Source organism: Silene latifolia, chromosome 2, assembly GCF_048544455.1.
Source record: "Silene latifolia isolate original U9 population chromosome 2, ASM4854445v1, whole genome shotgun sequence".
NCBI classification, from domain to species: Eukaryota; Viridiplantae; Streptophyta; class Magnoliopsida; order Caryophyllales; family Caryophyllaceae; genus Silene; species Silene latifolia.
In genome coordinates, this window is record NC_133527.1 from 197720391 (window position 1) to 197743686 (window position 23296).

Consider the following 23296-nt stretch of genomic DNA (forward strand, 5'->3'; position numbering starts at 1 on the left):
CATAGGATCATTATCAACTCCAACATTGCAATCCGATTCTTGTAGATATACTTCATAGTCGTCAGGAATAGCCGATCTCCTTTCTCGAACAGATCTTCTTAATGGAATTTGTTCAACCTCACGGTGAACTTCTTCCTCATTATGATCCACCCTATTTTGATCGACATTTTGTGGAATTTCTGTATTTGGTTGTTGAACTTGCGGTCGATCTTCGGGACCGTGAACAATAGCCAACTTTGTCACTTAAAACAGAGGGTGAAGCTTCATGTTGATCCTTTTCAGGTTCAACTTCTATAGTACTCCCACTGATTAAGTCATTCTCTAGAAATTTTGCATTTCTAGATTCCACAATCCTGGTACTATGAGACGGACAATAGAACCTATAGCCTTTGGACTTTTCGGCATATCCAATGAAATGCCCACTAACGATCCTTGGGTCTAGTTTCTTTTCTTGTGGGTTGTAAATTCTCACCTCGGACGGACATCTCCAAACGCGTATATGTTGCAAACTCGGTTTCCAACCTTTGAATAACTCAAAAGGCGTCTTTGAGACGGCCTTGGAAGGAACCCGATTTAATATATACGCAGCCGTCTTTAGTGCATCAACCCACAAAAATGAAGGAAGTTTAATATTACTTCTCATCATCGCGCACCATTTCAATTAATGTCCGATTCCTTCTTTCTGCTACACCATTCGATCCGGAGAACTTAGGGCATAGTGTATTGGGCAACAATCCCATGCTCTTGAAGGAATTTAGCAAAAGGACCAGGTGCTTGTCCATCTTCAGTATATCTACCATAGTACTCACCACCTCTATCTGATCTCACGATTTTAATGTGCTTACCACATTGTTTCTCTACTTCAGCCTTAAACAATTTAAAGGCATCAAAAGCCTCGTCTTTGGAACGAAGTAAGTAGATGTACATATATCGTGAATAATCGTCAATAAAGGTAATAAAGTATTTCGGATCATTAGCGTTCATGTCCAGGACAACAAATATCCGTGTGTATGATTTCTAATAGGTCGGAACTCCTCTTAGCACCTTTCTTAGATTTGTTAGTTTGCTTTCCCTTAATGCAACTAACACAAGTATCAAAATCGGTAAAGTCTAAAGTACCAAGTACCCCTTCTTTTACCAATCTCTTAACCCTCTCAATGGAGATGTGTCCCAATCTCCGGTGCCATAACATAGAGGACTCCTCATTCATAATACTTCTTTTTAAACCAGTATTAACATGCATAGTATTTTGAGTGGTATCATTTTGTAAATAAAGACGATATAAATTATCAGACAAAGTACCATGACCAATAACTTTAGAATTTTCGCAAAATCGAAACCGTAATTCGAAAAATTAAAGGTAAATCCAAACGGTACAAGCCTTGAAACTGAAATTAAATTCCGAGCAAAATTCGGAACATAAAATGTCTTTTCCAAAATCAAAACAAAACCACTACTCAAAACTAAACTGCATGTCCCTACGGCCTCCACGTTCGAGCCTATCTGGTTTCCTGAATAGATAGAGCTTTCACTTGCCACTGGTTTCCGCAGGTTTGTCATACCCTGCAAGGTATTCGAAACATGGATTGTAGTACCAGAGTCAATCCACCAAGTATTATGAATAACATTAACCATATTAGATTCATAACAAACAAACGCATGAAAATTACCTTTCTTTTTAAGCCAAGCCTTGAACTTTATGCAGTCTTTCTTCATATGTCCCTTCTTTTTACAGAAGAAACATGAAGACTCCTTCTTAATGGTCGGCTCAACAGACATCTTACCCTTTCCCTTATCCTTATGGTGACCCTTCTTAGTACTAGATGATTCTTTATTAGTACTAGTAGTTAGGTTCACCTTTTCGCCCTCCTCCAACAACAACCTACCCTCCTCTTGAACACACATGGTCATTAATTCATTAAGGGACCATTTGTCCTTATGTGTGTTGTAAGAGATCTTAAAGGGGGCATATTGTGCTGGGAGAGAACATAAAATGAAATGTACCAGGAAAGAGTCAGACATAGTAACTTCCAATACCTTAAGTTGGGCTGCAATGTCCCTCATGCGCATGATGAAATCACGCACTCCTTTAGTGGCATTGAGCTTCAAAGAAGTGAATTTCATAATTAAGGTGCTTGCCAAAGCCTTATCAGAAGTTTCGAACTGTTCATCTATTGCTTTAAGAAGGTCTCGAACTTTAGTATGCTGCTCGACGGAACCTCGGATACTAGCACACAGTTTTGTCTTTATGAACATCGTGCAAATATAGTTTGATTTCTCCCACTTTTCACGATGGTCTACTTCATCTGGTGTGCTAGTTTTGTTTATCTCAGCCGGTTCCTCGTGTTGTATAGCATAATCGAAACGCGTGAATCCTAAATGCAATAGAACTCTTTCCTTCCACACCTTAAAATTATCACCAGTTAATTCAGGAACGTCTATTTTGATATCAAAGGAACTTCCAGGTAAACTTGCTGCAAATTTTAAATATACATGCTTAGTAACCAAAAATTGAGACTTAACATTATCACAACTTACCAATGTAAATTATGCTTATATGAATCTAGTGACATAAACTTGCCTGTGGGCTAAAGTCTACTCAAGTTAGATGCATAAAAATAAACTTTATGATGAAACTATCAAATTATATTCATTTCTCAACTCCTGTGGGTATATTAAGAAACATAATTCAATATAACACCCTAATTAATCACACAAATATAATAAGATTCCTGTGGGTAAGTCTCATCACATTATGTATAATTAATTACAATAAAAATGTCTAGTTTCCACATGTGATTTCGAATAAAATTTAATCAATTAGAGATGCTGTGGCTACTCCCTAACTAATAAATTTAAAATCACTTGATATTTAGAAATAAACTTCAATATATATACTTGACTCTATGTATATACGAAAACCATATGACCAGGAAAAACAACTGATCTACCATTTTAAATAGTGCAAATAATGTACGTGTAAATTTAACAAACAATTACATTAGCACTACAGGTATAATATGTGACGATTCCCGAACAGTTCAAAAAACAAACAAGCATTTTCATGTTCAAAAGTAAGGAACCTATAGTCGTCACATGCGCAGGAACCAAATAGCTGTCATCTAGTAACATGTGATGACAAATTATACTATACATGTATAAAGGCTACAACTAAAGTACATTAAGTGACCAAAAAGTCTCCTATCAATTTGCAGAGAGCACATGGGTACAATACATGTATAACCATTACTAAATAAATCCATATAAAATTACACAGTCTAACAAACCAAAACAGACCAACCAAAAACAAAGCAAGGTTTCCATCCCTTCTTCTTCAACCTTCGGACGGCATAGAAAAACCAAACCCAGAAAACATAAATTTTTTTCCAGATTTAAATCCCAATCACGGAACCAGATTATAAATAAGCCAATAAACCGAATTTGAAAAAGAAATCCCAGATTCGACGATAACGAAATTATGCAGATTCATTATATCAAAGACGCAAAAACTGAAGTCGGAATCAATAAGCAAGACAGAGGCGATATACTCGCTCTGATACCAAATGTAAGTTCTTTATTCTTAATATGCATGTTTAAATTACTGAAATAAACAAACAATAAACTGAAAGCGGAAGCAATAAATTAAGATCGAGAATTAGAACCTCCAGCCATTGCTTATGGATTCCTGAACAGCTTTAAAAAACCCGATTATATAACCCGTCTCCGATGTAAACCCGTCGCCGTAAAACACCGTATGCTTTTCTGACTGATTTCGGTTCCAAACCCTCCTTTCTCACTAATTTAGATGGTGTATAGAATGCTTAAGAGAGAGTAGATTTGGTGTCCTTTACCAGATGTTATCACGTTTCTTTTATACTGTTTTTCCCATCAAAAAAACAGTTTCTAAGTGACTAAAGAAGTGGGTGGTGGTGGCTGTAGAATAGGAGAGGTTCATGGGTTGTTACCTTGATCATGGGTAACTTCCCACATAAAATGGACCACTTAATTATCTGAAAACTGAATTTAATTATTTACTAATTAATTAACTAATAAAATATTTCAGATATTCTAACATTATATTCGAGCATTAATAAAAACAAGTTATCTTTTCAATATCTAATCCAAGTATTATTAATCGGGACCGAAATAACAAGTTACCTGCCATACCATACGTCCATACTCCATACCAGTACCACCTTGCGGTAGCCCATTTACCCCTCATGATACTCGCCGGGTACCCATTTAGATCCGATTAGAACCCGTTAATATCCCCAACAGATATACCCACCCATATGATGACCCGCGGATAAATAAAATAAGGGAATGCATTAACAATTTAACATGCACAGCTACACTTTGTTGTTCATAGCTTTGCAAAAACCTAAAATTTGAGTTGCGACAAGTTTGATTGCAGCGGCTCATTAAGATGGATGCGGACGATGTTGTATGTCATCTATCTAATCAATTAATATAACTTGTTTGATTAAGATGGCTTCTTCCGCTACTATTTCCACCTCAATCATTTGTTTACCTTTAATATTTATTGCACGGAGTATTTAAATCAAACGTAAACAATTGATTGGGATGGACAGTGTATATGTTAATGAATTTGATAATCGTCCCCTTGTATCACCCTTCTAGGCTGTGATTCTTCTTTCCGTCTCACTTATTTGTTTACCTTTTGTATTTATTGCGAGAAGTATTTTAATGAAATGTAAACAATTGATTAATTGGGATGGAGGGCTTATTTTAAATAGGAGTAAAAGTACTATGATGATTCTCCCCGTCCCCTTGTATCACCATTCTGCGTTGTGACTCTTTCCGTCTCAGTCATTTATTTATCCTTTTTAATTATTGTGAGGTTATTTCAATCAAAGGTAAGCAAATGATTTGGATGTACTGTTTGATTGCAACAGTCGTACTGTTTTCACTTGGATTCAAAGTACTATGATGATTAACCCTTTTCGTCTCATTCATTTGTTTACCTTTTATATTTATCTTGATTGTTATGTTAATTTTAATTAATGAAACGTAAACAAATGATTATGATTATTATTATCGATGAATATTAATTAATTGCTCTTAATCTTTCTGGACAGCCAGTGTATGTTAATGAATCATTTCGGCAAATGAATGCCGCGTCAATCGAATCTGATCCAGATCCATGTTGTTTAGAACAAATCGAATTAGCCGTATTACACGAAAATACACCGGCTTTTGTAGAATTGATTAATAACTCACCATCCCATTTTCTCGATGAAGAGTTGTTTGATTCAATATGGCCGTCATTGTTTTTATGGGATTCTGGCAAATGTCTTGCTGCTATTCTTGACGGACAAACTCAACTAACTAAATTACCTCATCTTGCTCCGTCTGTGCGGTCCAAACTCGACAATTGTCCTCTACATTATGCCGCTGCAAGTGCTGCCTATAAGATTACCACTTTACTGCTTCAAAGGGGATTTTCAGCTGATGTTAGATGTGACCCTCATGACTTTACTACCCAAGCTTCTGTTAGGAAGTTAAAAAACGTGCTCCCACTACATCTCGTTATGGCACGCTTGCGGTACTAATATTTCGTATTATTTTAGGTCTACATTAACGTTTTAGTTTTATGATTAATATATATTCTTGCTTTTCGTAGCGATCTTACAATGTTCGTGCTTAGAGGAAAACTTTCCGCCGTAATGCTTGTTCTTACACTTTCTAGTCTATCGGTATGTATCTTGTTCATCTCAAGAAACTAAACATGACAGAACTCAAGCGTGAGTTATTAATCATATTTATATTTTCTGGTTTTGTGGCAGTCGCGATATTCTTTGGAGACTCTGAGATTAATGGCACAAAATACGACAGAAGTCAAACGCGAGTTCTTTAACTACTTAAAGGAAGGAAAAATGATTGAGGTTGGTGCTTTGCTATTGGTAGCCAAGTCTCAGATATTATCCCCATCAACAACCGCTAAAAGAGAAGGAGAATTCCGAAGCATGTCCGAGATGCATGATTTTGTCTTAAATACAAAAAACAATAAGTTGGTTCAGATGAAGGAGATGCTAGTATTACTCGAGATATTTGACAAGATTGGTGACGAGCTTGCAGCACTTCTACGGCTTGATATATCGAAAATTCGTGTACGTATTCCCCTTTTTTTTCCATTTCTTTGTCATTATCATGAATGCCTTACAACCTCGTAGTAGTATGTTTTAGGCAGCAAAATCTCTATCTTTTTTTTTATTCCATTACTAAATAGAGGATGTACCCATAATTTACTCATACCATTCGTGAACACATATGGGTATAGTCTTGCTTAATTTACTAACCAGTTTGAACTTATAATGTACAAATTAGTTTTTAACTACCATCAAATTTAATAAAAGTGTAATAATAAAGACAAATAACAAAATCTCCAACATTTTCATTAACAAAATATCAAACACCACACAAACTTGAAAACAACCATTCATGACGCGAGCGCGAATGAATGTTACCGTCAACCGAGAAGATGATAAAGACGGATTTTAAGTGAGGGAAAAGATGATCGACAGAAAAAATAATGAATAATGTCGAAAGTTGATACTCTTAACTAAAAAGATTTAGTTACTTATAAGTTGATACTAACTAAAAATACGTGGTACCCCTGAAATTGGCCACTTTTCACAAAATACCCAAATTTTTGATCTGAAAAACTTAAAGAGACCATAACTCGTGTTTACGAACTCAGAAAATGAAGATTTTTTTTTCAAATCGATCATTTTTCCGAGTAATACGATTTGAAAAAAAAAAAATTGATGAGTTTGGAACTCGTGACCATGAGATATGCTCACTCAAAGTTTGTTCGGTCGAAAAAACTTTGACGCACAATAACTCCAGTAGCGGAATCCAAATGCGACAATTTTTTTTTCAAATTGTAGTTCTCGGAAAAATAAGTGATTTGGAAAAAAAATTCGTCACTTTTGGAACTCGTAAACACGAGTTATGACCTCTTTAAGATTTCCGGATTAAAAATTTGGGTATTTCGTGCAAAGTGACAAATTATAGGGGTACCGTGTGAATTATCCGTAAAAATAATAATGAATAATGTCGAAAGTTGATACTCTTACAAAAACCAGGTACCCAACTGGATTTGAAAACCGTTGATGATACCCGCTTTTCAAAACCATGATTTTCCTGAACCGAAACCGACCAAAGCGGGTACCCGGTTTTTTCCCACCTTTAAAACCGAAATTGAAAACCGGTTGTCCGAAATCGGTTTTGAGACCCGGTTTCCGCTTTTGAATGCTTTTTCCTAGTTTTGGTTCATAAGATCTCAGACATGGCATATACAAGAACAATAAAATCAAGAGTTACAAACAGTCGTTCCCCAAAAGCCATCAATTCCTACTCAATCACAAATTACCCACACCTACAAAGATCAATTTAAGAAATCCTATAAATTAAGCTAACCAAATTCGTTTAACCTAAATTAAAAAAAAATTGGGTGCGAACCGTACAAACTACTCATATACACAGTATAATACTACTTTACTACTTCTGGATACACATACTATTAGATACATATGGTATAACTACTAGATACACATGGTATTACTACCGGTTACACATGCATCCCGTAGTAATACGATATGATTTTAATCTTAGATTTTTTTTAATTATTCTTAGTCGTCATTGTAGGGTGAGTTGGTGTTATTTTTGGTGGTGGGGAATAAAGTTACACCGTCAAGTACTAAAGTTACACTAATAGTGACTAAAGTTATATTGTTAAATACTAAAGTTACGTCATAAAGGACTAAAGTTGCACTATTAGCAACCAAAGTTACACCTTTCAAACATTTAAGTTGCATAAACTTTGTCCTTGCATTACATAAATTCAAAATAATGTATTAAATTTACTATACGACTAAAGTTACACTATTAACTACTAATATTACATAAACTTATCTTAAAATTACAAATATTCAAAATAATTTACGTCAAAATCGCTGAAGTTACAAAATTGGTGGTATAAAATTACACTATTAAGAATTAAAGTTACAGTAAAACGCTAAAGTTACACTCGTAAAACATTAAAATGTCATAAACTCGTTGTTCAATAATTTACGTCAAAATCGCTTTTTAGTATAAAGTTACACCATTCGGAATAAGTCTGAAGTTAGACTCGTAAAACAGTAAAATGTCATAAATTTGGTGATTTTAACACAACTTTAAATTGATTGATTTACGAGTGTAACTTTAGTCTATTGAATTTATATAATTTTAAAATAAAATTTATTAACTTGAATTTATGTAATTTTACCAAGTTTATGTAATTTTAATTATTTGCATATATATAACTTTAACTCGGAATAATGCAACTTTTGTCATTTATGTGTTTTAACTTTAGTCCGATAACCTTGAATATGTGTAACTTTAATTCCGCAACCTTAGAAATGTGTAACTTTAGTCCCCCAACCCTTAAACCACCACCACCCATCCCGTGGTAAAACTAGATCTTCCTCTAACAAAAGCAAAGACAACGATTTAAATCTTTTTTTTTTTTATAGAACTAAAATTAAAATCACTATTTCTTTTCAAAACTAGATCTAAATTTTAAATCTTCCTCATTTTCATGTGTAGATCTACTAAAAAGACGTACAAATTCTAAGAATAATTTAGAAAAAAATCGACATAATCACCACCATTCCTTCGACCACAACCAAAAAAACATACTCAAACATAAAAAATGTACTACTCATAATAACACCAAATCTTCAAAAGGAATTTTTTTTTTTTTTTTTTAAAAAAAAGTGGTGGCGAGGGGATGTGGTAATCGTGGCCGTCGTAGAAAGAGAGGAGTAGGTGGTGAGTGAGTGAGTGAATGTGATTTATTTGAGTTTCTTTATTTATGTGGGTTTTGAGAGAGGAGAGAGACGAATTAGTGAATAATTAGGGTGGGTAGTGATTAATTAGTGTAAGAGAGTGCTAATTTAGTGCTAAGTGTGTTTTGTGTTTTCAATCTCGACCATCCATATATATATGGGTATGGATCTCGTACCGTACCCGAGTTTTTATAATGGACTCATACCCGACCCATACTCCTATGGGTCCAAAATAAGAAGACCCATGGGTCTTAGTCTGGTTTGGACCGGACTCACTGCCATTTCTAGACTTGTAATCATCTTGTGATCTTCTACTGATATTCTACGTGTTCCTCTGTTATAGAGGGGCGATTGTTCCATGCTACTGGCTGAGTCCCTTATTGAGGATGCTGGGTTTGATGTGAAGCATATTGAGCCTGACCATCCTTGTACCAGGTTCGATACTCTAAAGATTGCTCCTTTTTTCTATAGGAAGTTTCGGGTTCAAGATTAAAAGTTTGTTACTCGCGATATTTGTAGGGGTGAGCTTTTGCCTTATTTTTTGAAGAGGGCAATTGACGAATGTGGAAAAACCGTCCGTACCTCAGTAAGGAATACTGTAAGCAATACTGACTCCTGGGTAACATAATTTGCATTTCTCAGCATTGTGTTGGAAGAATTACAAGCAATTACCTAGAGTTGATCAAGTGCGGACCGGCCCATTTGGCCCGCACTTGATCGGACTTGGTCATAAAAATATATTAAAATAACGGGAAAGCGGTGATTGACCCCATAACTTTGTGCAATTGTGAAATTAACCCCATAACTTTCTATTGGAGTTGTTCCGGGTGTAATTCCAGAGCAGATATTTGTTACCACTCGTAGCTTGTAGAATGACGTCTTTGCTTGAATCCTCCTTTGATCTCTCCTGAAACGATGAACAAACTGAGGGCTCGGCTTTGGCCGAGCGTACTCACTCCGACGCTCAAGTCAGTAAACTTAGAGAGAAGTTGTTGTAACTTGGCTAAGAGTATATAGTAGAGAGATAAGGAAGATATTACCAGATGAATAGTGATTCTTAGGTTAATTTGTGGATCCTCTCCTCAATGAAGGTTGAGGAGTATTTATAGACTTTCACCTTTTGTCACGTAGTGGCCAAGTGGCCAAGTAGCTAGCAGGTGAAAAGACCGTTCTACCCTCGGCCGATGGACCTATGGCAGGCCGACCGAGGGGTCTTGGATATGAGTACGCGGATATGTGCCCCGGCTGACGGGTTGCCAGGCCGAGACCAGTGTGACAGCCGATGGGCTGCATCGGCTAAATTTGTCTAAGTCGTTGACTTGCTATGGATATCTTTGACCTTGCTCAATATGTTGACTTGGTCAGCGGTGCAGAATATGCCCCATCAATTTGCCCCCAGCGTAGTCTATGCCGTGGTATGGGCTCCGATGTATGTTGAGCGTATATTCTGCGTAAGTAATTTCTGCAAATTTTTCTTCATCGGCTTCTTCTACTGTATCGGCTTCTTCTATCTCGGCCTGGTTCTTGTTAGGCCGTACCATATCCCCCCTCCACATGGATGCGTAAGGGGCATCCGATGTGGAAAAGAAGGTGACGCTGGCCGAGACCAGGGTTGAGAGTGCCGGTTGTTTTTGATTGCCCCGCCCGTGCTTCATAAGCTTGGTCGATTATGTGGGGCGGAGAGCAGATACCTAGGAATTTGTTGAGGAAGATGAACAGGCGAAGAGATGTGAATGGGCGTGTTGAAGACGCAGTTCTTGTTGCATTGATTGACGTTCAATTGTTGTAACGATTGACATTCCGTGGTTGCATGTCCGACACGTGTCCTGTTCGCCGATTGGGCGATGCTTTATGGGTCGTGCCCCGATTGGTCCTTCTTCATGGGCTTTTCCCTATAAATAGGCGGTTATTAGTGATTTTGGCCACCAATTTCATTTTCTCAAATTTTCTCCAAAATCTTCATCTCTCTAAACTTTTCAAGGGCTTCCTTTTCTTCTGATCTTTCGAGTCTTTGATCCGGCGAGTGTTTTTCTTCAAGGTAATAAGGCAATTTTTTTTTTATTTTGTTAGTAATTGTTGCGAACATGTCTTCTGCTGATGCTGGACCTAGTAAACCTGCGTCGGGGGGCCCTAGGTCTCCTTCTCCTGAAGTTGATCCTCAAATTTTGGAGGAATGGGAGGACGATGATGATGTCGGTGATTTTGGTGATGATTTTGGTGATGATGTGGAAAGGCCTCGTCCTAATGAGGGGAGGCAGTACGTTATGGATCACGGCGACGCCTGTAAGGTCCGTCTTGACCGTGCTTGGACTCATAAGCTCGCCAGTTGTTCCGGCGAGAAATTTTTCGAGGGCCATTTTTTCTTTGGCAGGGGATACAAAATTGTTATCCCTGAGGAGGGTCAGGCCGTCTGTTGCCCTCCACCGGGCTACACCGGCGTATACATGCGGCATTTGGAGTACGGGCTCCGGTTTCCGCTGAATGGGTACGTTATGGCCATTATTAGAGCTATGAACGTTGTCGTTGCCCAACTGCACCCGTTGGCTATGAGGACCATAATCGGCTTTGTCTGGCTCTGTCTTTTCAAGGGAGAGGCCCCAACGGTGAATTTATTCCGCCGGCTTCATCATCTCAAACCATCATTTCTCGGCGCGTCGGATGGTACAAAGTGTGCAAATGGAGCGGGGTTATGTCTCTGTTGACAAACTTTCTTCTTGCAAGGACTGGCAAGGTCGGTGGGTGTACGTTAAGGTCTTGGGATGACTATCCGCGCCTCGCTCCTTCCAAAGACCAAGTTAATTTGCGGTGCGAGACTAAGGCGGAGCATGACAGATGGGTCAGCCGGAAGAAGCTTAAAATGGATGCCAGCAAGGTCCCTCTTACGGAGGATGAGAAGCTGGCGATGAGGCTTTTTGAGGTGGACAAGAGTGGGGTGCCGAAAAGATGGATTCCCCGACGCGAGATCATTCTTCGGGATGAGCCGCTCGCCATGTCGGCCTCATCCCAAAGCCCCTAGCACGGGGTGAGTGGGGCGGTGTGAGGCCCATCACCGCTCTCAACGTTCCTGTTTCTCGAACTTCGATTTGTTTCCTCTACTTAACTCTTGCTTTGTTTCTTTCGCAGACCACTTTGGACCGGACCAGTCTGAGGATATCCTCCGGAGAATGGGGCTGCACAAAGATAAAACCGTTGCTAACTTGCATCCCAAGGCTCTAGCCCATGACCGCAGGACGTCGCCGAATGATCTTATGGAACAACGGCTGAAGGGCTTGAGCATGGAGGAGGCCCAGGCGAAGGTTGTTAGCGGCGTAGTGCGTCGGACGCGGAAAACAAAGCCTTCGGCGGCGACGGCGTCGACACCGGTTCCACCTCCCATCCCCCCCCTAAGAAGGAGACGGTGGAGATTGTTGATATTCCTGATGAGGAGGACTCTGATGCGGAGGGATCTCCCCTTATCCGTAAGAGGAAGGAGACAGCCTCTACCGCTGGCAAGGAAGTGCCTCCTCCGGCCAAGAAGGCCAAGCATGGTACCTATCTATCATGTGGCTCAAATTTAGCCGGGTCATTAGGTGCTCCTGATGACAGGCTTTCTGATATGTCGATACATGTTGATACTGATGCCTTTATTAAATTTTTGTAGACCAGCCGCTGTCGGCTCTCGCTCTTATTGGGCAGCAAGTGGAGGCTGGTGATCAAGGCGTCACCGTTAACTCTTCATCCCAGAAGGCTTCCCTCTCCCGGTGCAGTCGGTAATCAAAGTGTCTGCTTGTCCCTTCATCCCTGAAGGCTTCCGTCTCCCAGCTTATAGAGGAAGGCACGAAGCTGATTAAGGAGCTGGCGAGGTGGAACGTGATTACCGGTGCTCGTATCATAGAGCAGGAGAAAGCCGTGGCTCAAGCTGTTTTTGAGCGTAATGCCACTAAGCAGGTGGCCGCGTCGGCGAAGCTGGATCTCCTCAATGAGCATAGGCTTAGGGAGATCGAGAAGGCGCTCTTGGGAGAGAAAACTCGGGGAGGACGCTGAAAAGGAGGTCCTTCACGAGAGAGTCAAGGCCGAGGGCCGCGGCGGCCCGAAGGCGCGAAGTGTTGGAGAAGTGTAACCTTGTGCAGAGGCATGCCGACCTCTATCTCCAGCAGAGGAACGAATCCAGGGACCTGTTTAAGGCCCAGGCGGAGGTGATTCGGAGCAAAGAGGCCATCATTAGGCAAAAGGAGGAGGACATTGAGATGCTCCAATCCGTCATGCTCCCTAAACTGTGCGCCGAATTCCGGGATTTGGCCGAAGAAGCCACTAGCGAAGTGATCGGGGAGCTCTTTCCTCTCGATGGTTCCTTTCCGTGGGGCAAATTTGACGAGCTGCTTGATGACAAGCTCGAAGCTAAGGAGAAAGCCGTGGTGGAGAAGGCCAAGGAGACGGTGAGGTTGAAGGCAGTGAAGGAGGCGGCCGCGGAGAAAACGGCCCTTGCTGAGGAGGCTAGGGCGGCCAAGGAGGAGGCCGGGAGAATGAGGGCGGCTGATGCTGCCGAGGCTAAGGCTGAGGCTGCTGAAGCTGAGGCTGCTAGAAAAACTGCTGGGTTGCCCATCGAAGCAGATGCGGCTACCGCCGATGATGGCAAGCAGCAACAGGCATAGGGAGACGGGCGGTTGTCACCAGGCTCACCCGGCGTCTCGGATAGCTTCAGCTGTTCGGGAGCCAATTATTAAGCCCTTCCCTCCTGCCATCTTTTGGCGCTCCAAATGACATATTTGTAACCTTTTGCTTTTCTTTCCTTGTATTTTGTACAACTTTGGTAGGTTGTGTTTTGGCTTATCCCTATGGGGACGGCCGTCGTCTGCATTCTCCTCACCTGTAACCTTTTATTATTAATAAGAGTTCGTTTCTTTTGCCTTTGGCATGGCCGAGGCCTTTACCTTTATTTCTTTTACTTGCGCTTAAAAGTTTGAGCGTCTCAGCTGTATTTAGTGTTTCCACTCTACCTCTGGCTTGGCCGAGGTCTTTCCTCGTTTTTGTCTGAGTTGTCCTCTTACGTTATTAATTGAGCGTCTTTTGAGTGTGTATCTCAACTGTGTTTAACGCTTCTAAGGCATTTTGATTGCTTTTGCGAGTATAAACTGCGCTGGCCGTTACTGTCGCGGTGTCCGCTTCCTGACAGAGACTGCCGCTCTTGTCGGATTGACAGTGTGAGCCGGCGTCTGTTTCTTGATAGCGTGTTACGTAGCGTCTACCACTTTAAGTGACTGCCGAAGCGTCTACTATTTGGGGTGACTGCGACGGCGCTTATTTCTTCATAACGACTGCCGCTCTTGTCGGATTGATTGATGTGAGCGGCGTGTTTCTTGATAGCGTGTTACGTAGCGTCTACCACTTTAAGTGACTGCAAAGCGTCTACTATTTGGGGTGCTGCGACGGCGCTTATTTCTTCATAACGATTGCCGCTCTTGTCGGATTGACAGTGTGAGCGGCGTCGGCTTCTTTCTTCATAACGACTGCCGCTCTTGTCGGTATGACGGTGTGAGCGTACGCTTCTTGATAGCGTGTTACGTAGCGTCTACCACTTTAAGTGACTGCCGAAGCGTCTACTATTTGGGGTGACTGCGACGGCGCTTATTTCTTCATAACGACTGCCGCTCTTGTCGGATTGACAGTGTGAGCCGGCGTCGGCTTCTTTCTTCATAACGACTGCCGCTCTTGTCGGTATGACAGTGTGAGCCGGCGTCTGCTTCTTGATAGCGTGTTACGTAGCGTCTACCACTTTAAGTGACTGCCGAAGCGTCTACTATTTGGGGTGACTGCGACGGCGCTTATTTCTTCATAACGACTGCCGCTCTTGTCGGATTGACAGTGTGAGCCGGCGTCGGCTTCTTTCTTTATAACGACTGCCGCTCTTGTCGGTATGACAGTGTGAGCCGGCGTCGGCTTCTTTCTTCCTGCTAGTGACTATGGGGAGAATGAACATTTTAATGGAAGACTTGGTTGAGTTTACATTAGATATAAACATGCGTCGGGGTGTCCACAGCTGTTTTGGACACCTCCGCCGCCATACAAGGTCTACCAGTTTCCTAATGCCTCATTAGAGGCGCTCCTTCCCCGTCAGCCGTCGGTCGCATCCATGAGGTCGCCCTCCTGTTGTGAGGATGAGCTCTTCCCCCTCTCCGACTGCTTTGCCACTTTGAGGGAATGCATGTTGCATCCTCTGGCAGATATCTGGACGTTGACCACCTCGTCCTTCTCGTCCTTGGAGACGAGCTTATGCGCTTCCCCCCGGTCCGAGACATACATTAGTGTCAGGGCCCGGATGGACATCACTGCGTCGGCATCGCTCAGAGTGACTCGGCCTATGAGAACGTTGTAGGCGGACGAGCCGTCAATGACCACGAACTCAGCTAGAACATTCTTAGCCGCACTCCCTTCGCCGAGCATTACCGGCAGTCTGATTGAACCCAGGGGTACCAGGCCAGCCCCGGAGAAGCTGTACAGTGGATTGGTGCAGGGGCTCAAGTCCTTGATTCTCAGGCCGAGGCTGTGGAAGCACTCCCTGAACATGATGTTCGTGTAGCCGCCTGTGTCAATCAGACACCTCTTCACCAGGTGGTTGGATATGTCCAAGTTGACTACGAGTGGGTCGCTGTGAGGGGCGATGACTCCCTCGTAGTCCTTCCCTCCAATAGTCATATCGGGAATGTTGGAAGCGGGGGTCGCTGTGTTGGGCACAAAGTTGATGGCCTGATACAGCTCGTTCAGGTGCCGTTTGTGCCCATGAGCTGACCCACCGTTCTCGTTACCTCCGATGACTACATGGATCACTCCTATCCGTTGAAAAACGGATTTCTTATCTGAACCGCTGGCGTCGGTATTTTGGCCTTTGGCAACATACTTGCCGAGGCTCCCCTTCCGGATCAGCTCCTCAATGGCATTCTTCAGGTGCCGGCAGTTGTCAGTGAGGTGACCGGTGTGGCCGTGGTACTCACAGTACTGGCTCGTGTCCCCGTCCCCCTTTGGCTTGGGGGGCCTTTCCCATGTCTGGCCCTCCTTTTTGCTCAGGGCGAAGACCTCGGAAGCCGTTACGACCAGAGGGGTTTTATCATGGTAATGCCTTTGGTAAAACGTTCCCGAACTCCCCCCGGCGCCCGTCGAGTCCTGTTTCCTGGCAGATCTGTCAGACCGTGACCTATTATTGTCACGGCGTCTCTCATCGGACCGTGACCCGTTATTGTCACGTCGTCTTTCATCCGGGTTGTCATCCCGGCGGCTCTTCTTTTCTGAGGGCTCGGCCTCGTTGGGGCCTACCCAGGTCTTGTGGTAGTCTTCTACCTTGATGGCCTGATCGGCCATCCTCCTAGCGGCATCTAGGCCCAAACCCCCGTACTTGATGAGCTCGTCTTTTAAGTCTCCCCTTGGGAGGCCTTTCATCAGTGCGAAAGCCGCCAGTTCGGGGTTGATCTCCCGAATCTGCTGAACCTTGCCGTCGAACCTCTTCACATAGCTTCGTAGAGACTCGCCCTCCTCTTGTTTGATAGTTAGGAGGTCCGACGTCTCCACGGCCCTTCTTTTGTTGCAAGAGTACTGGGTTACGAAGGCGTCTCTTAGGTCGGCGAAGCAGTCTAACGAACCGTCGGGAAGCCCCTTGTACCAATTTTGAGCCATCCCATGCAGAGTTGTTGGGAAGACTCGGCACCAGACCTCATCGGGCTGCTCCCATACCGACATGTAAGACTCGAAAGCCTCGGCGTGGTCGGTTGGGTCACTATCTCCTTTGTATGTGATCGCCGGCAACTTTAGTTTGGTTGGCACGGCGGTTTCAAGGACGTAAGCACTGAGGGGCTGTCTGACCACGTGTCGAATGACACGCGGCGATCGGCTCCTCGCATTCCTAGTCCGACTCCTCTCCTCGTAGCGGGAAGGACTCCTTCTCCGACTCGGGCTCCTTCTCCGACTCTGCTGAGTCGGGCTTCTCTGGTCCCTCCGGGGTGTGCCTCGTCGGTGCTGCGGCGACGCTGTCCTCTCACGAGTGCGAGAAGGACTTAGGTTTACCACGACCACTTTGGGCTCCTCCGGCGTCTTGGTAGGGTCGGCCTCTCCTAGTGCTCCGTTCAAATTTCTCGGAGTCACGTTTTGGGCCCTGGTCTCCTGGACGGTTTCCGGCGCTCTGGTCGGCTTGACGGTGTGAGCTGACGTACTCCCAATTAGGTCCAGGAGCATCTTCAGTTTTGTTACGTCAACCACCTGTCCCATGATGGTGACCTGGGTGGCGGGCAGCGGCGTGTCTTGGCATTATTGGCATCCCGAATTCCGGCTGGATTACTCCGCCGGTGGAGGGCTGCACGACTCCAGAATTGTGGAAGGTATCATCTTGGTGTAGTTCGGTTTCGTCATTTACGAATACCTCTTGTTGTTTCGACATCTTCTTAGCTTTTGGGGTGGGTTTTTTTGTGTTTATGTTTTTGTTTGGGAATGATTATGACTAGCTTCTAGTGCGTTTTCCCACAGACGGCGCTAATTGTTCCGGGTGTAATTCGAGAGCAGATATTTGTTATCACTCGTAGCTTGTAGAATGACGTCTTTGCTTGAATCCTCCTTTGATCTCTCCTGAAACGATGAACAAACTGAGGGCTCAGCTTTGGCCGAGCGTACTCACTCCGACGCTCAAGTCAGTAAACTTAGAGAGAAGTTGTTGTAACTTGGCTAAGAGTATATAGTAGAGAGATAAGGAAGATATTACCAGATGAATAGTGATTCTTAGGTTAATTTGTGGATCCTCTCCTCAATGAAGGTTGAGGAGTATTTATAGACTTTCACCTTTTGTCACGTAGTGGCCAAGTGGCCAAGTAGCTAGCAGGTGAAAAGACCGTTCTACCCTCGGCCGATGGACATATGGCAGGCCGCTCGAGGGGTCTTGGATATGAGTACGCGGATATGTGCCCCGGCTGACGGGTTGCCAGGCCGAGACCCAGGTGACAGGCCGATGGGCTGCATCGGCTAGGCTGTCTAAGTCGTTGACTTGCTATGGATATCTTTGACCTTGCTCAATATGTTGACTTGGTCAGCGGTGCAGAATATGCCCCATCAGGAGTGATTAGGCCCATAACTTACAAAATAAGTGAAATTAAACCTTTTATCAAAATCTCACGAGAAATTGAATTTATCATATCATAAAAGTAAAAATGGTTTTATATTCTTATGAAAAATACGAAATAAAAGTTTTAAAAAATTAATCAAAAATCTCACCAAAATATCATTATATACCAACACGTATACAGATAACATACTAAAATCATACTTATTACATACTAAACCATTTATTTTATATACGTATGTAATTCGGTATGAGTTTTTAGGGGAAAAAACAGTTAACAATTTTATGTGTAAACTTTTTAAGATTTTTGAAAAATAGAAATATTTGAATATTTTTTTACCCTTTTATTATATTTTTTATATTTTTTTGTTATGAAAATCTTTTTTCGGACTTCTTAAATTAACACAACTACCTAATAATATATTTTGCAATTAATTTTTTTTACAAATATTTGAAAAATATGTACTTTATATAAAAATAATAATTTGTTTGATTTTCGTAAAATATTTTTAATTTTATTTTATCTAATTTATGCTATATTATTTTTTTTTGACTAATTTTTTAAAACTTTTATTTCGTATTTTTCATAAGAAGCTAACCATTTTTACATTTGTGAAATGATAAATTGAATTTCTCGTGATATTTTGATAAAGGGGTTTAATTTCACTTATTATGAAAGTTATGGGGCCTAATCACTCCAATTGAAAGTTATGGGGGTTAATTTCAAAATTGCATAAAGTTATGGGGGTCAATCACCACTCCCCCGAATAAATTAACGAGTAACGGACCAAAAACCTTGGCCCGCTAAAATTAATAGGCAATAGCTAGGACTCGCTATTTCATACGCAGGCTAACAAATGTAAAAGGTTTACTGTCTTAATGTCCAGTCGTCACGATTCATGCCGTACTTTATTGTCTCCCCTTTCCCCATTATCCAACGACATCCTCTCTTTATCACCCTGTAAGGCCCGGTTCTTTTGGATTGAAACGAATCTGATCTGAACTGAACTAAATTTATAGGATCTGAACTGAACTGAACTGAATTTATAGGATCTAAACTGAACTTATAGGATCTGAACTGATCTGAACTTATAGAATCTGAACTGAACTGAACTTATAGGATCTGAACTGAACTGAACTAAACTTATATGAGCCGAACTTAACTTAATTTTATTTTATTTTATTTTATTTAACTTAACTATTATTATTAGTAGTAGTGGTGGTAGTAGTGGTACGAAACAACATAGTCAAAAACATTTCCTTTTTCTATTCCTACAATTTACTATATTAATTCTCAGTTTCGGCATGGCGTCAGCTTTTGTATGTTCTTGTTCATGGGTTGTTCGTGTGTGCCTTTAATTTGTTTTGTATCTCTTTCTGATGTCCTTCTTATGCTTCTAAAAGTGGATTGTTATTTAAGTTGTTCATGTATTTGTTCAAGGACATGTTGCCGAGTTGGGTAACTCTGAGGGGCTTACGTGAGAAGTCTGGCACCACTTCTCGTCTTACTAATCCTTCTTTAGGTGAGGCTCTACCATATGTGAATTGTGTGACACCGGGATCTGCATCTCATCCAATGCTACAAAATATGGCGCCGCTATACCATATCATCAAGAAGACTGCTCCTGTTTTGGGAACGATAAAAAGGATGTTTAGGCGCTGATAATTACTCAGGTATTAGGCTAATTGGTTTTGTTTTGTCATATAATACGTGGTGTTCTACCTTATTCAATTTTTGTATGTTTTTGGTCCCTATTTAAATTGCTTGTTGAAAATAGTTTCACAAGTTGTATTCAGTTTAGAGTTTGAGCCAGTTAAGGGTTCTAGGGTTAAGGGCCGGAGAAAAAGGAACATATATCGAATGTATTACCTCACATTTTACTTGTTTTTGAGCATATTTGTATTTTTTCTGAGCCTCTTACCTCAAACTTTATTTGATATTGAGCATGTGTATTTTTTTTGCTTATTAAACTTTATAATTTAGACACTTTTTTTTTTCCGTCAAACTTAAATTTAACTAAGTTTATATATAATGTTTTTGAGTTTTCTCAAAGTTTTTTGAGCTTAATGTTTTAGTGAATGAACTCAATTTTTTTTTAAATGAAGACAGTCCCATACAACACATTGAAAAAATGACGGTTGAGCAAATATCTTCGAGCACATGTGCAAATGTAGGTTAGACTTCAAATCGTTCATTCAAAGATTTGCAATCAAACTGATATTTGAATCAGAATACCTTTCACGAATCGTTATGCAATGCGGTTGGGGCGATTAAACTTTATGAGGCTCAGTTTAATCAAGTCTTGTGTGCAACAAGACTTTCCACTGATATCATACCACCAGGTTTTCAGAATTTGGGTACACTGATGAAACCTCTCATGATACTGACTGGTGTCTTTAAGTCTGGGGAATTTTTTTCCAAAATGGGTTTTAATAACAAACAATTTAACGAAATATGGTAACTTTGAAACTAATTACCAAAAATGGGTCCATGTAGGCTCGGTTTTGGCGATGGTAGGTTCAGGATTAAGGTCGCTCAGCGGGAGAGCGACTTGAAGGAAAAACGCTCAGCGGCTGGGCGACTTAGCCAAAAAAAAAAAAAAAAAAAAGAAAAATAAAAAAGACAAGTGAATTGTAGCTGATGGGAATGGAACACGGAACCTACTAACATTTCTTTCACACCCCTTACCATAACACCAAGTGTAAAGTGATGTCTTATTAAGGGGATTAAATTTCCATATTTAATGCTAACAGCAATAAATGTGTTTTGGGACTTGAATAACGATTACTCAATATATCTTTAATCACTTCCCTTTAACATATAAACTTTCTTGCACTGATGGTTAGGTAATATTGAATAAAGTGTTAGTTTTGTGGAAGGTCTTGTGTTCGACTCTCTCCAATTGACCTTTTTTTTTTTTTTTTTTTTTTTTTTTTTTTTGCAAACACCTAAGTCGCTGTGGGGGTAGGCGATTTGAGCTAAAATCGCTCACTCCCGGAGCGACTTGCCGTTTAAGTAACATACTGAGGTTTGGGTGGACATTAAGTGACACTTTGGGTAAGGTCGTTGAGCGGGAGAGCGACTTGAATCCGAGCCTAGGTTCGATGATGACGTGGACCCATTTTGGGTAAATACTTTGAAACTCAACCTATTTCGTTAATTTGTTTGTTTTTACGCCCCATTTTGGAAAAACATTCAAGTCTGGGGAAGAAATTTTATTGTATCAATTGGTCTTGTTTGTGACGGGTTACCATTTATGACGGATATTTTGTGAGATAAAATGGTAACAAAATGGGTTAGTGGAGAAAGGGGACCACATGAATAGTGTTGCAGAGAGAGAAAAAGTGGGTACATTGTGAGGTAAAATGGTATCCGTCTTCAGCTTGTGACGGATATGTCATGTCTTCAATGAGAATTTGTGTTATTGTATGGTGGCCAGAATTATTGCCCTAAGTACTTTATTTGTGTTGATGTATCATGGACTACAAACCGATCCACTGGAATTGGATGGGTCTGCTATTCACTGACCGGACAGGTAGTGCATCTTCTTAGATCGACTTTTGCACAAACCGCAGAACAAGCGGAAGGTAAAGCTATTTTACAGGCTATGGAATGGGTACGGAACAAGCTACTGCATGTATTGATTGGGTCTAACTGTCTCCGTATCTTACGGCAAATTATCGATGGAAAATCAAGTAACCACATGACAAGCTCTATTCTCAAGGATATTTCTCAAGTAGCTAAGGATTTTCATTGTATTAGTTTTACTTTTATCTCAAGAATTTGTAATACTATTGCTCATAATCTAGCCAATCGGGCTAGAAAGTGAGTTTTATCCACCTGTCAAAAAAAATAAAAATAAAATAAAATAAAAATAAAATAAAATTGGAGTTTGGAAGGTGAGCTAAACAGGGAAAAATCAAACAATATCTACAACAAGACTAATATCAGAACTTTAACAATACAACCCTAAAACCATCCAGACGGAAACTCCCCTAAAAGATTGTTCAAGGACAGCAAAAGTTCCCACTTATTTTCCTATTTCGGAGAAAATACATATAAGCTTTGATGCTAAGCAGAGTACTATGTTGGTTCAAGAGAACCTCTGTTTCCAAGTTGATAAGAAGACCTGACTCTCTTCTGATTCTTCCCTTTGTAGCAAAGTATCAATGACCACTTTTCAATTTGCAGCGGTCGGGAGTGTTGGAGTGTCCCCGACAATAATGCGATCACAATTGTCGATCACGATGATCACATGTTTAAATCTCATTTTTAAGAATACATGTGGGATGTAATATTTTACAGTCAACTGGTCCACACATATCGGTAATGATTGGCTGACTAGAGTTTGACATTACTGTCGTGTGACGGTGGTGATCAGTTGATCCCCTTAGGTCATACCTAAAAGGTGACACTCTTAATTGATTATTTAATTGATCGTATGTCGATACGGGTTAATTAAATTGCTTAAAATTGACGGACGATTTTGTGAGTATTATTGACGTGTCTTATTGTAATTCGATTATATAAGATACGGTCTAAGTAATCAAATTGTTTTATTACTTAGATAAAATTATTGTTTACGAAACAATTGAAATTGAATGAATAATTTATTATAAATACAAGACGACGTGATTTATAATTCGATAAACCATTTTGGTACAAGTAATTACGAATTACTAGTCGATTTTGTATATGACATATTTTTATTAGTATGTTGATTTTTAATGTGTTAAAAATATATAAATGTGAGACATAAACATGTAACATGTTACATGTGACATTGTGACAAAATTGACAAATTGAAAAAGATAAAATAGAACCCATTTTATCTTATAAGTGACGAAAATGGAGGGAGTATGAGGATTAATATTGTGTTTTATTTTAAATAGGAACATGATTATTAACCCTAAGGACTAGCCTTGCATGCCTATCTTCTTGGATAGAAAAACAAGCTCATGCATAGAGCACCCTTCCCTCTCACCACCGGTTTTACCAAGGGGAAATAGAGAGTGTTTCCTCTACAATTTTCATTCACAACTTCAACTAATTTTTCCTAGTGTAAGAAAAATATATTCTCTCTACATCTTATGAAAAATTAGAGAAATAAAATCTCCAAAATCTTCCTCTCTTGGCCGAAATTACAAGAGACCAAAATAAATATTTTGGGTCATTTTTAGTAAGATTAATATTGTTCTAGATCAAATAATATTAGTCTTTTAAGAGGTTACCTTGGGTATAAACTTTTGTGAGGGATTTTATTTTGGATCCTTGTTCATCCATTATAAGGAAAGCTCAAGAACAAGTAAGAAGGAGATCTTACTTGTGCCCAAATATCCGAAATATCATATGTAAGGAACCATTTTT

General features: G+C 40.7%; 2 protein-coding genes across 6 annotated transcripts; one reads left to right on the top strand and one right to left on the bottom strand.

The window, feature by feature from the left end:
• Positions 1-1322: 1322 nt before the first annotated feature.
• Positions 1323-3773, bottom strand: LOC141644326 (uncharacterized). The gene is made up of 3 exons (XM_074453823.1): positions 3663-3773; positions 1671-2474; positions 1323-1563 (listed from the first exon to the last, which is right to left on the bottom strand). Exons 1-3 carry the CDS (start codon positions 3670-3672, stop codon positions 1529-1531), a joined length of 849 nt encoding a protein of 282 aa, XP_074309924.1. The 5' UTR covers positions 3673-3773; the 3' UTR covers positions 1323-1528.
• On the top strand, positions 2486-19836 carry LOC141644324 (uncharacterized). 5 transcript variants are annotated; one of them, XM_074453818.1, is made up of 7 exons: positions 2486-3565; positions 5100-5566; positions 5645-5717; positions 5808-6131; positions 9199-9290; positions 9375-9441; positions 19370-19836. In XM_074453818.1, exons 1-7 carry the CDS (start codon positions 3479-3481, stop codon positions 19589-19591), a joined length of 1332 nt encoding a protein of 443 aa, XP_074309919.1. In that variant the 5' UTR covers positions 2486-3478; the 3' UTR covers positions 19592-19836. The 5 variants fall into 5 exon arrangements, with proteins under 5 accessions (XP_074309919.1, XP_074309922.1, XP_074309918.1 ...); XM_074453817.1 differs by having other exon boundaries at positions 2487-3565; positions 9375-9453; XM_074453820.1 differs by having other exon boundaries at positions 3485-3565; positions 5104-5566; positions 9375-9453.
• The last annotated feature ends 3460 nt before the right edge of the window (positions 19837-23296 follow it).

Coding starts and splice junctions, on each gene's coding strand:
- LOC141644324 (XM_074453817.1), top strand. CDS start 3,479: ATGCAGATTCATTATATCAAAGACGCAAAAACTGAAGTCGGAATCAAT. Junction 5,718..5,807: donor TTACACTTTCTAGTCTATCG/GTATGTATCTTG, acceptor GTTTTGTGGCAG/TCGCGATATTCTTTGGAGAC. Junction 9,454..19,369: donor GTACCTCAGTAAGGAATACT/GTAAGCAATACT, acceptor TATTTGTTCAAG/GACATGTTGCCGAGTTGGGT.
- LOC141644326 (XM_074453823.1), bottom strand. Junction 1,564..1,670: donor GGCTTGGCTTAAAAAGAAAG/GTAATTTTCATG, acceptor AATACCTTGCAG/GGTATGACAAACCTGCGGAA.